The sequence below is a fragment of the Electrophorus electricus genome, chromosome 5, assembly GCF_013358815.1.
Source record: "Electrophorus electricus isolate fEleEle1 chromosome 5, fEleEle1.pri, whole genome shotgun sequence".
In the NCBI taxonomy this organism is placed as follows: Eukaryota; Metazoa; Chordata; class Actinopteri; order Gymnotiformes; family Gymnotidae; genus Electrophorus; species Electrophorus electricus.
The window spans coordinates 26806852-26824726 of NC_049539.1; the positions used below are offsets into that span (position 1 = coordinate 26806852).

Consider the following 17875-nt stretch of genomic DNA (forward strand, 5'->3'; position numbering starts at 1 on the left):
TATTGAGCTGGTCCTTTCTGAGTTATGAAAGTTCCATCGATGAGACTGGCTGGGTGCTGGGCTGGTGACATAGATGGAAAACTGTATTGTTTTTGTCATGGTTTTAAAAATAATGCACAGTGAAATGTACTCCTGGGTCAGATTGGCCAGCTATAGTATGAATCATCTGATTAGGAACCAGATAAGTCAAAACAATGACTTGGGCAAGTGTTTAGGGCTCTAGGTCTCTGGTGATACATATCTTGGTCAGCCCATTTAACAGTGTGTCTGTAGCTTTTCATTAACTTTTTATTGCTTATTGGTCACTGTGTATTGCCTTTTCTTACTACTCAGTTTGAAATATCAACAAATAGGACAGAACAAAACATTATCTTTATGCTATGGTCAACTAGTGTTACTGGCAAACCCAAAGAAATTGGTTAGAGTGGGGATGGTTTTGAAGTCGTATCAGCAAAAATTAGCATAACATAGATGTTTGTAACTTTGGGATTCGCCTGTCTACTGAACTTTTGGATGAAGAAGTCACGGAGCTGCTCTCTCAGTAGGACTCTGCTCTGAGTCTCCCTCCTTAAATGTAAGATATATTTTCTTCAGTAATTTGTGGCCTTTAGAATGGCTCCCTTAATTACAGCTATAATAGTGTACATGCCAGCTGTGTTGAATCGCACAACGATGTCAGAATCTGGCACAATTTAACTGTGGAACTAGGTGGAGAGAATCTGACAAGCAGTACATTGGTAAGGTTTGATGCATATCCCAAGATAAGTCATAAAGCCTTGAATAAAGATGAAGGCTAAGAGAGCAAAAGTTATGTAATTCTTCAAAGATGAATACTAAACGTACAATTCTGGCAAACCATGTCAATTACAATCCATTATACTGATGTGTTTATTTGATTCACTGGAAGACAACGAGTGACTTGTGTTTGGAACATAGTCTTCCTTCCCAAAGTTATACTGACTTCTTATTCTGACATTTTTTAAACATGTACAGACAGTTTTATTCCCTGGAAAGTAACATATACACACACAGACAGACACACACACACAAACACACATATATCAGATATTTTGTCAACTTTCAAATATAAAAGGCACAGCACTAATTTCAAATATAACAGTGTACTGTTTTTATTTTAGCTCTGCACAAAGAGCGTACAGCATGTATGTGCATATACGTGTACACGTGTGTGTTCAACCGTGTTATACACAATGCTGCAGTGGCCTGCTCTGCTTCAGCTTGCTCTTTACTGTGCTACACTTGACAGAGAGCTTTTCATGCTGCCTCTTGAGAATGTCTAATTGGCTCTGCAGGTCCTCGCATGCATCCTTCACCTTCTCAAAATCCTGGAGCAGCTTCTTGTTTCTCAGCAGGCTGCAGCGCTGGTGCAGGCGCAGATTGTCTGCACGCAGCTTGTCTTTAGCTATCATTACCCCTGCCAGAGCTTTCCGCTTGTTGCCGATCATTGCCTTTATCTTGGCCAGATTGGCTAGTTTGGCCTGGATCTCCAGCTCCACAAAGTTGATCGTTTCCTTGAGATGTGACTGGAACTGAGAGTGGAGGTACACAATACTGAGATTATTTTCTATGCATTCAAGACTCTACAGTACAATACATCTTCCCATCCTACTCTGTGGCAATAAATTTATTGCATTTTCAGTTTTAAATGGGGGCTCGAAATTTCCAAGTTTTGTGGTGGGATTTATGGGATGGGTCTTATTATGTTTTCAAGTCTACTTGACAGTTCCATGGCTATCTAAAAAATCAACAGAGGTTGCACCCACATTAGTCTTAATCTACTAAGTTTTATAGGACGTCATACCTCTCTAGTGCTGGTAATTCCTTTCTTTATTCGAATAATCTCCTCTTCATACTCCAAGATCATAGTCTTATAATTCTCATTTTCAAACTTCAGTTTTTCACACTTTGTCCTCTCCTCCAGTTCTCTAATAGATTCTTCCCGGCTTTGTACCCTCATCTGCAGCGCAAGGTTCCGTATTTTTGCAGCAGTGAGCTTATTCTCCGTCTTCTGCTCAGCTGCAAGGAGCCGTTTCACCTCAACAAGAGCTGCCCGCTTCCCCAGCCGCCGGGCGAGAGCCGCAACGACTACTTCTTGCATCATCATGATGAAGGCTTGATATTCACAGTCCCACTGCTTCTTCTTCTCCTGGCACCGGGGCCGGAGTTCTTCAACATGCTGCTGGTAGAGCTGTGATTTGCGCTGCCACTGCAACTTTAGGTCCTCTAGAATTTTTAGCTGGTCCTGGTAGCCATGGCGACTCCGCCTTGTACACACAGGCATTGGCACGTTTTCCCTTTCCAACCAGTCAGCTATTATCATCTGCTGCTCGCTGTTCAACTGGCAGAGTTCATCCCTTTCTGACAGGAGGCTCTGCAGAAGCGCTTGGTGTTCCTTATACTCAGCTTCAAGGTTACATCTCTCCATCTCCAGCTGCTCTTTGGAAGCTTCAATGTCATGACATCCATCCAGACCAGTCTTCTGCAGCTGCTCATCTGAACCTAAAATTACAGGGCAGAGTTATACTAAAGAATCATCCAGTTCTATTAATTAACAGATGGCAACAGCTGATTTTGCCCTCTTGAAATTGAGCTATGTTCAGATGAGAAGGCTCAGTTTAAAAATATATTATGACTCTTCATATGAAACCATATGTTAAAAACCAACAGGAATGAATTGCCATGTAATTTTCTCTAGAATGTATAGACTTTATAGTTCTTTACCTTTTTTTCTCTGAAATGGTAGTGGATGGCTACCATTGATTGGAGGTAGAACAAGTTGAGCAAAATGTGTGCTGCCTCTAGTTTCTGGACTGTGCACACCCACATCAAGAGCCTAAACAAAGTATACAAGGTATTTTTCACACAAGAATCTACATACTGACACACAAGCACACATAACCATACACAACCTTCCATCATAGCCAAACAACGTTTTAATTAAATGTACTAAAAATGTATTTCTATTTGTTTCTTTCATGGGGCACCAGTACAAATATTTTTAAGGTATCCCATATAATTTAAAGATTCAAAAACACATGCTCCTTCATTTCAGCATTTAAATAAAATGTGTATACACGTACCTGAACATTGTTTGATTTCTGAGCACTGTGGTTTGGTCTTATTGGTGGCAGCTTTGTGCAGCCACCTTTCCTCTGTTCCATATCTTCTGGCGCCTCTCGTCTTTTGATGTGAATTCTAAAGATCGATAAGCCTTTTAGTTTTTGGGGAACAGACCTCAGCCAATTACAATAAGCAGCAACAAAGCAAATGAGTACTATGGGAATGGTGAAAGGCATGATTAATGTGATAACTTGTGTGACTTCACAGCCCCTTTATTACATCATAATTATGCCACAAGTACCATCTCCACATCAATATCAACTTGCTAAACCTGCTAAACCTTGCACAGTTCAAGGTTTTTTCCCTTTAGATTTTAATAAATTTATCTGCTCATTCAACCACACAAAAATCAAGCTAACGTGTATCAGAAACAGTGCACGCTGTAAACTTCACATGTGTAAAACCTAATAATGAAAGTTGACAATCCGCAAAGGTAGCTAAGCTAGCTAGCACAGTACTGCAGCTAATATTAGCTACATATACTAGCCAGTTAACTCTATTGTAGCGTCAGTACTTTTTAAACCTTCTAGCTTAAAATATTTTAATGACCGAGTATACACACACACACACACACAGAGGAATACAACACCTTACATTACAGCAACAGAAGTAACTATAGCAGCAGCAGTATTCCCCAGAGGAATACAACACCTTACATTATAGCAACAGAAGTAACTATAGCAACAGCAGTATTCCCCAGAGGAATACAACACCTTACATTACAGCAACAGAAGTAACTATAGCAGCAGTAGTATTCACCAGAGGACTACAACACCTTACACTATAGCAACAGCGGTATTCTCCAAAGGACTACAATACTTTACATAACGGGTATCCATAGCAATAGCAGAATTCTCCAGAGGCATACAACTTCAGGCGCATATCCTGTCATTAATCTTGCCACATTGCATTACTTGAAGCACAAAACCTGATAATCTGAGATTTATCTGGGATTGGATAGGTAAAAGGCATACTTGAAACTTACTTGATACTTAAAGCCAAAAGACCTAGATGTGCTTGCACTTGTTTTCTGTAGCCACCACCTTTTTTGTTGTGCGTGTCTGTATATGGTCTCATTAATGGGTGTGTAATGAAGACCATCAATAAGGAAGGTTAAATGGCTACTCTATCTTCTGTGCCACAGAGCTGGCTCTTTGATCTGGTGGTCAGGGCACATGTTTGTTATGGATGTGGATGTGGATTTGCTACCACACTGTCCTCAGCCTTCATGTCTTTACTTTTTTTTAAAGATTGGAGTTCTGTTATGGTGGTATGTTCATCAGACTTGAGGTGCTTGTTAAGGCATCATACAATTTTTTAAAACAATTAGATTTGCAGCAGATTATATTATTTGTGATACCTTTAAAGGGTAACGAGTCAGACTGTCAGCACGTGAATCAAATGAAAGCATACAACATAAAGCATACAGTCGTGGCCACACATTTGAGACTAGCACACATTTTGGTTTTCACAAATGTTGCTGCTTTAGTTTTTATGGTAGCAATTTCCATTCTACTTTGTGAAGAGTGATTAGATGAATTGCAATTAATTGCAAAGTCATTCCTTACCATGAAAATTAACAATCACAAAAATTACTGCATTCAAGCCACTGCATTTCAGCCCTGCCACAAAATGGCCTGCTAACATAATTTCAGTGATCATATCAGCTGCTCACCACTCTGGTGGGTTTATTTGTAAACATATCAGCTACTCACCACTCTGGTGGATCAAAGCAGATAAAACCACACAAGCTGAGGTGTTATCCAGCTAGGAGTGTGTCTTTAGCTAAACCCCAACTTGTGGTAAACACCCACGTGCGGTAAACCCCATTTTATGGTCATAACATCTGGTGCACGTCACGCCGTGCTGTCACACATCTGCACTGAAGGCTTCGGCGCGAGCCTACGTCTTGTGTTGTGATCATCCATAGGGGTTTCTTGTTCTTTTAGGTAAAAATCTAAAATAAATGTGTTCTCCATCTTAATTAATCATATCTTGGGTCTAATGCACCTAAAGAAAATGTGTGTTAAGGCATATGTAGAACAGAAAAGTTTCATTTTTTGGAAATTCAAACCTTCCCTTTTTCTGTTAAATCCACGACATTTATAAAGATCATTTTCTTAGCTACTCATAATGAAGGTGGATAAAATATAGAGCATTACTGTGCAAATAGCTAATCAGTTCACTATAGTATAGTATTTTGAGATCACATGAAAAAAAATCTAATTATCAATTCACTGTGATATTCTTGGAAAACACTTTGCAACATATTCAACATATGACAGCAATGTTTTTACTGTAGGAATTTGGAGTATTTGGATGGCAAGCTTGTGTAAAATGTCTCTTTGGATCACTAAATACATAGTACATATTGAATCTTTATAAAATAAACAGATCAACTAATCCATTAAATTCGTGAAATACACTCTCTTATGTAGTTACTTTTAGTATGACTTAGTTGTTTTTACAGTAGAAATTTGGAGTAATGGGATGGCAATATGCTGTTAAATGTGTATTCAATTCACTATATATCACTACTTGAAGCTCTATAATAGTCTGAAATAGTTGCATGAAACAGTAATTTCGCATAAGTGGCGGTATTCCTAACGGACCTGCTAAAGCCACAAACTACAGGAACCGCTGTGGCTGTGGTTATATATCTAGACACAACTCATAATTTTAACTAATCATCCCATCGTAAATATCTTAGCCAGGTTAGCGCCTGGCCTGTATAAGAAAGCTAGCCAGCCTAGCTAAAATATCGTAGCCAGGAAACTGAAAGTAACGTTTATTCGGAACTCTGCTGAATATTGGTATCTTATAGGTTAGTTAGACTTAAGATAACCGTGTAGCTGTCCTAATATTCATGAATATTATCCTATGAGAGCTATCTATGCAGTTAACACTAGCTTACTATATTACTAGCTAGCATTAGCTGAACAGTTATATATAGTTAAGGTAATGACCGCAGCCGCATATATCTGAATTAACCTTGTTCAGATGACATTGTTGTGTTAAACAGGTCACACACGATGTCAAGTTTATGGTTAGTTAGCTATTTTTATTACATTACTGTTATAGAAGCACCAAACCAAAATTATTTTTAGCTGGGTGGCTAACTGTTTATTGTTATGCTAACTGGGCGTTTTCACAGATGTGCCTTTACTCATACCAGGTGAGAAACAGCTGCTCACTAAGACTTTGACCTTTTGAGGGTTTCGCATTTTCCTATGGTATTGGTGAGATGGCGATGGATCAGAGCTTCACAACATTATTGTGCTGTTAAGTGTCTATGTTTGCACGTGTGTGCTGACTGACACAAGCTCCTGAGCTCTGCATGTGGCCTGCCTGGCAGGATGTCGTGTGTGAGGATGGCTCGGAGGACTACTACGCACAGTCCTCTCTGGCTGACTGGATCCAGCACGTGCTCAGCCACCTGAAACCATCACCTGGGTCCTTTGAGTCATACACTGATGACATCACGTCCACGCGGAATTACTGTGTGACCACAAGTGGAGACGCTGCTACAGGAGCTTGTAGAGCTCATTTTCACACAGGTACACACACAGATGACACCAATAATAAACACTGATCACATATGTACTATTTAACCCTTTAAAGTCAAGTGAAAGTACGGACAAATGAAATTCACACACCTGTTGGATGATCTGAAAATGACTGCTCTCACTGAAAATGAGTGCTCTCACACAGTACCTGTGTGCCTCTCCCTGAGCTTCCCAGAGTAGCAGTACCTGTGTGCCTCTTCCCGAGCGTCCCAGAGTAACAGTAGCTGTGCGCCTCTCCCCGAGCATCCCAGAGTAACAGTAGCTGTGCGCCTCTTCCCGAGTGTCTCAGAGTAACAGTAGCTGTGAGCCTCTTCCCGAGCGTCCCAGAGTAACAGTAGCTATGTGCCTCTCCCTGACCGTCCCAGAGTAACAGTAGCTATGCGCCTCTCCCTGACCGTCCCAGAGTAACAGTAGCTATGCGCCTCTCCCTGAGCGTCCCAGAGTAACAGTAGCTATGCGCCTCTCCCCGAGCATCCCAGAGTAACAGTAGCTATGTGCCTCTCCCTGAGCATCCCAGAGTAACAGTAGCTATGCGCCTCTCTCTGAGCGTCCCAGAGTAACAGTAGCTATGCACCTCTCCCCATTCTACATAGGCAGAATGCTCTGGTATGAATGAATCAATGAATGAATGAATGCCTGCTCTGGTAGTAAACAAGCTATACACACTACATGGTGTGATGAAACAGATGCTGTACTGCTAATTTTAGGACAATATATGGTAATTGGAATTATCTGTTAATCTGTGTTGAATAAATGGACTGGCTAATCTCACCTCCAGATTGCTTTACTATTAGTCACAAATACTTCCTGTTACAAAGTTTTTAAATGTGGTAGTGCTGTGGAAGACCAACACGCTTGCTGTAGAGTAAAATTACAAAATAAAAGCCACAGCAAATGTGATAAAGTGATGGCCCCTGTTGTTCAATGTATGTGTGTGTACTTGTGTGTGTGTACATATCTGCGTGCGTGCACGCATGTGTGTGTGCATATGTGTGTGTGTGACAGGAACCAGCTGTGTTGTGGGAAACACTACTGCAGAGAGGTAGAGGGGCAAGAGGCACGTTGTTAATTTGTTAGATGTTTAGATGGTTGTGATTCATATTGTGTCTCGCTCTCGCTCTCGCTCTCTTTCTCTCAGTGCTGCACTCTATCTGGTTAAAGTGTTGAGGGGTGTGGTGAAGGAAACGGATGCAGCACACACTCCTGCCACACAGGTGTAGTATAACACATCCACACACTGCTCCTGTGTGTGTGTGAGTGTGTGTGTGTGTGTGTGTGTGTGTGTGTGTAGTATAGCACCAACACACTGCTCCTTTGACTAATGGTGTGTTCTGTTTAGACTGGTGAGAGGTTGGTAGTTTTGTTGTTGTGCATGTGTGTGTATGTATGTGAGTGTGTTCTGGTAAGGCTGGTGAGATGAAGGTGATTTTATTGTTGTGTATGTATGCAGGAGAGGATCATGGGTAAGGTGGACGTAGCCAGAGTAACTTCCTGTTTCAGAAACGCCTCGTGTCCTTGTGTCACGTCCACAGACCGGAGCGTTCCCCGTTTCCCGGGCAACCTAGTTATTTCTGGGTTTATGTCAGTTTCTGTGGTTATCTGTCTCCTCCCCTTAGTCTCCAGCTGTTTTGAGTTTGTCCCTAATTGTAATGTTATAAAAACCCCGTCCCTACGTATCCTGTTTGTTGGTCATTGGCTTAGTGTGGCTCGCATGGTTTCTGGTCAGTTCTCGTTTGGTCGCTATCATTGCATTTCTAGTCCGATCTCATTGTTTGGTTACTCTTGCTGCATGTTGCTTTCCTTGTTTAGTTCTGTATCTTCGTGCTCAATATTGTTTGTTCATCTTATATAGCCTAGTTCTGTGTTCCCGTTTGTCTGTCTTTATGCTCACCGTTATCTTATATTATTGTTGTTCTGTTAGTCTTTCTCTAATGTTTTATTCCTTCATTGCCCATTTCTCGCCATCACCCTGTTATCATCTTATTTTTCTGTTAGTCTGTTTGTTCTTCATTCTATTCTATATTGTTAGTCTGTGTTGATTATTATTAAATGTATTATTTGTTTATTCTAGTCAATCAGTTTGGTTTGTTATGGCGTCGTCACTTCGCACGTGTGTTCGCTCTCCACCCCCTCCCCCGTTACACCTTGATGACTCGCCGAAAAAGCCCCCTCACAGGAGACATGTTCATCGACCTCTTCAACAGATTCCCTGTGAGAGAAAACACACACACCACTTTCACAAACAGCCTCACATACAAAGGGGTACCACACACAGACATATAAATTCAGCACATACTCAAAACATGCAAAAACACACATTTGTTCATATTTGGTACCTACAGAATTGAATCTATTCTGGTCTTATTGTTGAGTTACTGTAATATAATAACATTCATGTTCTCCATCTGCATCTGCTGGTGATGGCTCTTTTAGAATAATGTTACACAACAGGGTTAATGCTCTACATAACAGTAGTGTAGTGGGTTAGCCACCTTAGCCAGTGTTGAACAGTGCTGCTGAAATGTGAGTTCTCACGAATGCCTTTATACTAAAGATAGAATATGTGTGGTTTATGCAGTAAATAGGTTCATTGGTGAAAAAACTACTAATCCCTTTCCCTTTTGATTTCATTGCATGGGACAGCTAGTCTATTTAATGTTTTCAGGGGAGAGTTTTACTAAAGTTTGGAGTGTGAGGGAAAATGAGAAAATAATTAGATAGTTCACCTAATCACTAGTGGACAATAGTAGAAACACATTATCCTGAGTACACAAGAGAACCTAGCCTTCATAATCATTATAAATAGTTGTGCAGAGGAAAATGAACTCACCTTACCTACAAGGCAGTAGTTAAGAGGTAGGGGGCTCTACAAGAAGAAAATCTGACATTCTTCCATCAGTGCATATAAATGGAATGTAATCCATTTTCAGTGCAAAAATACACCTGCCTGTAAATATTTTACAAAACCTCTATAGCTTTGTCTGATCATAATTAAAATATACTGTATTTGGAAACAAAGGTAAGACAACAGTGGTAAAACATTCAGTGATTGGAAGTTTATCATAATGAATTGCTGGCTGGTCACATTACCCAAAAAGTTGGGTGTTTTGTTTTTTAAATAAACACCCTGCTGTGACACAGCTCACAGGTGATGGTACTAATACTCCCCAGAAAGCAAGACTTAGAGAATGTGTGTGTCCAAGTTGAAACCTAAGAGATGATTGCCCCTTTTCTAAATGTATTTCTACTCCATAAAAAAAGTCTTTGTTTTACACAGACCAAGGTGTCATGTTCCCTTCAATAGTTGTTACAAGGCACTTTTGATCATTTTAAGAAATGTTGATATGGAAATATCTAAATACTGTTTGCATTAGTGATAAAAGTGGGATTGATTATTTTATCACCCAAACAGTGTGTGTGTGTGTTTGTAAAAGCTGATATCTATCCGTAAAGCATCCTTGAGTCTGAGAAATATATATAAATGTATATATTATTATGTAACTAATAAGAAGAAGAGGAAGGAGGAGGAGGAGGAGAAGGAAGAGGAAGAGTCTACTCTGATGTGCAGGATCCCCTCCACTAGAACTTCATGTAGGAGACGTTCTACTGTACAATGTACAATCAGTGTAGATGGACCACACACAGGTGATGTATTTTCTGTTTATTAAGTTACTTAAAACAATAAGAACGGTTCATATTACTGGTCAGTAAATGCATTTATTATTCAAAACAGTGAGTTTCACTATATTTTGATTGTCTTAATACTGAAGTATATAGTTCAAACTAATGAAAATACAAAACAGCAGATTATAATAAATACTCACCTTTTACTGGAGCAAAAGTCATGTCGGTGTCTGTGTTCTTTCCTACAACGACAGCAGACTTATGAGCAACCAAAAATCACACAGATAGAAACATAAAGAAAATAAAATCTTGCTATTTGATTTACACATGAGGTTACCTGAGAGTATCCTGAACATGACTGCTCAGGCAGGTTAAAGTCTTACCTTCTACGGTGACCCTAAAGGTGAATACAATCTCCTTATTCCTGATGTCCCATATGATGTAAACGCCACTGTCAGACTCTTTCAGCTGCAGACTGGAACTGAATGACACTCTCTGCTCATACTCAGAGACACACTGACCTGACTGCGTTTGGACTGGTGTCACTAGTCCTGTTAATAAACATCTCAACTGGCACTGAGATGGGAACAACCAGGATAAGAGATTCTCCAGGGTTAAGCTGCCTGGAAACCTCAGGAGCAGCAAGGACACACACACACACACACACACACACACACACACACACACACACACACACACACACACACACACACACACAGATTACCACCACATGGACTTACCTTGTTTTTTATTCTCCAGTTGCAAATATTTAGTAAGGAAAATAAAGGAGGACACTTACCCTCTATCCATAGACACACAGCACAGATCCCTACACCATCAGCATATAATTTAACATCATTTTTCCATCAATGACTGATCAGGTGAAATAAGTCAGCATGAAAATAACAAAACGCCCAGGTCTGACTGGGAAGTCTGTGTTAACACTAGCTAGTTAGCAAACACTAGCTAGCTAGCAAAGTATTGACCAGAACATTTCCTGCTTGTATATTAATCCAACGAGTCAGGTTTTTCTAAATTTGTTTTTAAAGATTTGCTTCGCTTGGTGTGTAGTGTATCTCAAGGAAATCAAAGCAATTTTGTTCATTTGTACTGGAATAAAAACCCTTTTATGCTGAACGACGTTAACTCGCTGTTAATGGAACTGTACTGTTAGCAGATAGCTAAGTTACACAGCATTAAATAGTAAATCTACTAGTCTTTGTGGCCTTCACAAATACTTGATGAAGTTGTCGATGCCTTGTCTGTCATCTTTGGACTGAAGAATCTACATGTCATCAGCAGACAGCTTTATAAATCACAGAGACAACACATTACTGTGGTGACCCGCTTCAGGTAAGCGGTGTAACGGAATTAAACGTGAATGACAGACGGAGAAGTTCGCACAGTAAACACACATGACTGCAGCCCTGAGAAGCGGCAGCTTTGGAGACTACATTTTCATTCATCTTAGGGCCAAGTCACTTTATTCCATTTTTTAAGTAAGTGAGAAGTCAACAAATTTACAACTGGACTCCCCCCAAATTAATATACAGTACTCGATGTCAGTGGGTGAATACAATACACAGCGCCTCCATTTTGGAGGTAACTCAAACTCCTTTTACAAGGATCCCAGTAGTGCACCGTGATGATAAAGACTTAATATTCATACATACACCGTACACGTCGCTATATATGTCTGAGAACAGAGTTCAAAGTAAGCTAAATATCAAGCATACAGTTTCAAATAAAACGATAAAGGATTCTGGTACTTAATTTTCAAATGACGGTTAGAAATTCCAGATACCACACAATATAAGCATATATAAACCTACTAGTTTCTACTTGAAATGTGTTACAAAGGCACCCTGTTGTTCTTATTCATTTGCCGCTATTCCGATATGCCTCTGCCTATAATTCCTGGTGTTTGCACTGACTGGGTCTATGAAAGCAGGGAGCAGGCGTATGTGTCTGTCAAGGCTGTTGTGCGTTTGGAAGCGGTCTCAATGTCCAGTCTCTGCTCATCCCAGGAACTGCTACCATTACAAGCACATCAAAAATCCTTCCACTGTCTACATGTTGTAAACACCTTAAAGAGAATTTACATACTGAAACTTGTTCTATGAAATTTACGTGTTTATGGGTTTTATGGTGCCTTATTCTCTCTCTACATGTGTCTATATATCCTGTCAGATAGTGAGTGAAGTGACTGGTCTACATTTTACATCAGTACATCTTTATTTATTTCCACATTTTTTAAACATGGAACTAATTCTTCATAAAGGAGAGCATAAACACATCATCACTTGTGAAGTGTTTACTTTTGATCTTTTAAACATGGAGCTTATCCTCTGTGAGAAAGAGCTCTGACACATCTTCTCCAGAGAGTTCGGCTTCTGGTGTAGATCTAAAACAAGGAGAAAGAAATACCATCAGAAACAAAATGGTGTTTAACATTTGCACTTTCTAAAAAGCAAACTGGTTTTTCTCTGCTTCTGAAGAGCCTTACTTTTATGCACACCAGAACTCAAAGCTTGGTCTTGTTCCTCCATGGACTGTCATGCTACTAAATTCATTAAGAACATAAATATATAAAATAGACCACTACTTTACCTTCCTGATAGTTCTTGAGATCCTCCCCATTAGGCAATGTATCCAGTGTGTCTGCCTGGTCTTAGCTTCAGCCACACCAGACACAGTGGTCCTTACTGTTGTTGGCTTTACAGATCCGGGGCCGTCTGTGGAGGGACAGTAGAGGAACTGGGCCAGTTCCCTCTGAATAACATTAACAAATGATAAAGCTCCTCCAAGCACCAAACCGCCAATGATGAATGCCTGGGTCACATTCACATTTTTCCTGGCCTTAATTCTTCTGTGGAGCTCATCATACACAGCCTCAATGACTGACCTGTAAAACTCCTCAGGGAGGTCCATCCTATCCTCCATACGCACTTCAGTTGCACTGAACAAAAGTCCATGCACACATTCAGCTGCAGAGGTAAAATGGCCACTCCATGGTTGTGTCACCTGTGACCCATCAACACCTGTACAGAATTCCTTTTGTACCTTCAGGGCATCCTGTATGAAGACAGTGGTGTACTGCACAGTGAGACAGTAGGAACCCCAAAGCGTGTTGTGCTCATTTGGGGTTCTGAGCCATATGAGGTTCTTTCATTGGTGGAAGCCGTTGATTATTTTACATCAATCTTCTGTAACTCAGCATTACAAACACCAGTGTAAACAGAATAGTTCCAAGTCAAAAGGCTGAAAAATCGACTGCCGAAAATCGGCGGGGCTACATAATGAAAATACAGTGTCAATACAGGAGGCTAAACTAACTCTAGCCACATGTTTGGGCTAATGTTAGCTAGCTAGCTAATATTAGATATAAAATGCCTAAACCCTACCGTTAGTTAACAAGCCAGTCAGCATATATATGTGTGTGTCCTATATCTACTATATAAATATACAGGATGACAGGGAAAAGTGAGGAATTTTCTAAGGCTCTACGTAGAAAGGAAAGAAGCAGGTTAGTAAAGATTAGATACAGTCAGCATGACCCAGCCATGAGCTGCTCGCATACGTAGAGAGAGATGGGGAGAGCAAAAGAGAAAGGGAGGGGTAAAGTATGCAAGAAGAGGGAGCGGATGCAGTTACATTATGGCTGATAAGCAGAGACGTTGTGTTGGCGTCTACCAAAATTTACTTCAAATGGAGACAATTTGGTGGTGGCACTGGGTGTAATTCTGATCTCACACAACACTGCTGGCAGTAGATCTATCCACTTCTTTCCTGTTTCCATCATGACCTTTGTTAACCTTTCTTTCAAGGTATGATTCATTCTCTCAACAATGCCAGATGACTGAGGATGATAAGAGATGTGAAACCTCCAGTCAATAGTTAGGTAGGTGCATAGTTTCTGAATTACCTTAGAAATAAAACAGGGTCCCTGATCCGAATCTATTACCTGAGATAATGATCTCCTTGGCCAGGATTTTAACCACAGTGCAGGTGTCTTCCTTAGAACAAGTAAACGCCTCAGTCCACGTGGAAAACCTGTCTACAATCGCTAGCAAGTACTGGCAAAATAGATTTAGGAAGGGTGATACGCCCATTCGGGTCACGGATTAGACCATTTTTATCAGGACTACAGCCCTAATCAACCCAGTGAGAGCAGACCTGTTGTGTACCCTGAGTTTGTAAGAAACACAGATCGATATCATTCGGCACCAAGCAATGAGAAAACATGGAGACAGCTTCACACATCAAGGACATAGCGTATGTGCATGAAGGGGCATTAACATGAATCATCTACAAAAATGTGATAGCCACCTATTTTTAATATCAGTCATGCTAGGAGGCATAACTCTACACAGTTTCTCACCCAGTATCATGAATGGAGTAGAAATATTCACGGGGTGGCTGGAGCCGTGCGCCGAAGTCTCACTCTGCTGTAAAGAGGCGAGGTTAGTATAGAGGGTGGGTGCGGCTTGCCATCCGCTCCTCCTCCAGAAGTCCCCCTCTCAGCTTCCTGATTCAGCTCAGATGTGTGTGTGGCCTTCGACACAGAAACATCTGCCTGAGCGGCAGCCTCTCTTATCAGTGCATGCTTCACAAGTGGAGGAGGAGATACTTTCAGCTGTGTGGCAGCAAAAATGACTATTTCAGTCCCAGGAGTCTTTTTGGGTTTTACACCATGCGCCTTGTCCCACACTGGCTTGGCCTTACTCCAGGTCTGCCAAGAATTCTTCATATATTGAAAATCCCAGCTAGGCTCCCCATATCCCTCATAAATAAACATAGCACTAAGCACTATAAACCCTCTTTCAAACGAGCCTGTACATGGATAGTGTCTAAACCCAGCACATTCAGTCCAACCAGCCAGACTATCAATGTACAGCTCACAAACCACACCGAAACATCCAATCCTTTGGGGTTTCCCCTTTTTTGGGTTTTACATAACTAACAACGGAACCCATGGGTCACCCAACAAAATCACAACCAGTATACAACTATACAAAGAGCTCTCAAATAGGTACAGAGGAGGGAGGGTTCACCAATAAACAGTAAATTGTGTTTCAATAAGTCTCAGGCAGGATAACAAATCTTTACACAGTGTACACAGAATTCAACTCGTGCCAATAGACGAGACTTCCTCCACCTTTTCAACAGACAGGCTAATAAATACAAAATTCAACATTCAGCTCGTACTAATGGACAAGACTTCTTCCACCTTATTTGAGATAAAAACGCACCTAAACTAAATTTAAACTAAATTTAAGCACAGAGATATTGAGCAGGAAGAAGACACATTAAATACTAGGTTGTCACTTACCTGCACAGTATCCCACTTCTGACCAACACTGTTAGAAACTGGTTCAAAGTGACCAGTCCTTCAGGTCTGATCTCTTCCAAGTTACCCTATGCCCTCCATCCTCTGTAGTCAGATCGATCTGGGGAAGTCAAGAGACACTGGCACCAGGGTAGTGAATCAAGAGTTCCACTTTATTGAGGGAAGCACAGAGTATATATGTGTCCTATATCTACTATCTAAATCTACAGGATGACGGGGAAAAGTGAGGCATGTTCTAAGGGTCTACGTAAAAACGAAAAAGACAAGGTTAGTAAAGATTAGATGTTCTCTGCATGAACGAGCCACAAGCTGCTCGCATGCCAGCTACGAGCCACTCCTGTGTTTAGAGAGAGACAGGGAAAGAGAGATCAGAAAGGGAGGGGTAAAGGAGACAAGAAGAGGGAGTGGATGACCTCGGGTGACCAGCTCGCGGTCAAGCAGTCATGTTATGGCTGATAGGCAGAGAGCTTGTGTTGGGTGCCTGAAGACAGAAAGGCTCCAGTATCTAACAATGATCTAAGTCGCAATTATAGACAAACACAGTCTACCTTGATAGATAAACACACACAAATGCACAGTTGTACTGATCATGTCTGTTATTAAGCGCAGTGAGTAAACATCCACAGTGTTGGCCAGAAAAGGTCAGTGCACATTTAGATTTAAAAATGTACGCCCAGGGGCCTGTTTCAGAAAGTGGGTTTAGTGAAAACTGTGAAAATCGCACAGAATATGGAGCAGTCCCCATGTATTGGATGTAAAAGTAAAAGATGTCAAAAACAGATGTCTGTCTTAGAAAAGCAATGTTAATCACCTCAAAAATGATGGACGTGCTAATAGCAGTTTTCCTGCACGCACTGCCTTTAGCAAAATGCGTGCCAACAGTTTGGAGTCTGCTTATTTCAGCGACATCGTTAAGGTTTTACACACTGGAGAATTTTTACAACATATTTTTATTCATATACGGTATGAGCAACATCTATTTAACTCATATCTGCACCAACTACAGCCCCCACCACCACCAACAGCACCACTGCTAAAAAAAAAAAAAGAAAAACCTGCACTTCCTCTTACCCTTCTCTCTCTCTAGCATGCCCTGCTTACTGGACAAATGGGTCTTTCTAGTAAAATTGATCAGTCGGGGACAGGTGTCCCAACCGCAGCTTCAGTTTGAGCAGTGGCTCAGTGTTTACTGCTGGTTCACGGATGCGCTAACATAAATATGCACCACAACCTGGAGTCCTACAGAGCCACGTTCAACAACACCGACAGACACGTGTGTGCACACTCACTGAGTCAAAACGTACTTTAACCTTTGGCCTGAAGATGAATCCCTGTGGTCAAGAACAAAATCTAAAACTCAAACAAAACGCTATGACTAACAATGATGGCATAATTTCATTTTAATAGCAAAATACTATTATTATAAAGACATAAATTGTGGCAATTTTCTATCTACGGATGAGCGACAGGTAAAATGACATCTGTGAGATTAATTTCAAATGAACTTAAGTTAACCTAAGGTAATGGAGTACCTTAATTCAAATCTTTGCCATCTAAGACTGCTGAAAGTGCAAAGAATAGTCTCTTCCACATAGCTCTAACTGGTGTTTCTGATCTTTCTTCCGAGTCGGGTAGGCCAACAACAGCCTGTGTAAACACTGTTTTTTTTTCTTTTGTTTTGTTTATAATTCCACTCATAATGTTACATCCTATTTTAACAGAAATTATTCAAGAGAAATAAAACCTAGTATATTTCATTTATTCAATTCTTGTATGCACTCTCAAAGGTTCTAAAGTTGCCTGAGATACCGAGTTTTTGTGTAACTGATCATTATTACGTAGTAAACTAAGTCACGCAACTATATGATATGTGCTAAGCATTTAAACCAAAACACTAAACAATCTTCATTCTTGTCGGTGGCTTTATCGATAACAAACCCAGCTGAAAGCTACAGTGAAAGGTACGTGCACTAAAAAGTACTGCACTAAATGTGTTCAGATTGTATACATTTTAAATCCTTCATCACAAATATTTAATCCAATACATTTTGACGTGTAATTTGGCTACCACCCATACCGAATGTTCTATAAAGTAAACAGAGTCATAATGCAGTTACTTTGAAATTCAAAATATTCCTGCCCCTACAAGAAAGAAAAATGAGTTTAGATTCTGTAAACCTTTGCATGTGCAGTT

General features: G+C 40.5%; 2 protein-coding genes across 2 annotated transcripts in view; one reads left to right on the forward strand and one right to left on the reverse strand.

Annotated features, from left to right (window-relative positions):
• Positions 1-17875, forward strand: part of LOC118241308 (NACHT, LRR and PYD domains-containing protein 12-like) — a 152013-nt gene that overhangs the window by 58442 nt on the left and 75696 nt on the right. The window lies entirely within an intron of this gene.
• On the reverse strand, positions 719-2491 carry LOC118241360 (coiled-coil domain-containing protein 96-like). The gene is made up of 2 exons (XM_035526086.1): positions 1823-2491; positions 719-1550 (listed from the first exon to the last, which is right to left on the reverse strand). The coding sequence occupies exons 1-2, from the start codon at positions 2444-2446 to the stop codon at positions 1203-1205; spliced, it is 972 nt and encodes a 323-aa protein (XP_035381979.1). The 5' UTR covers positions 2447-2491; the 3' UTR covers positions 719-1202.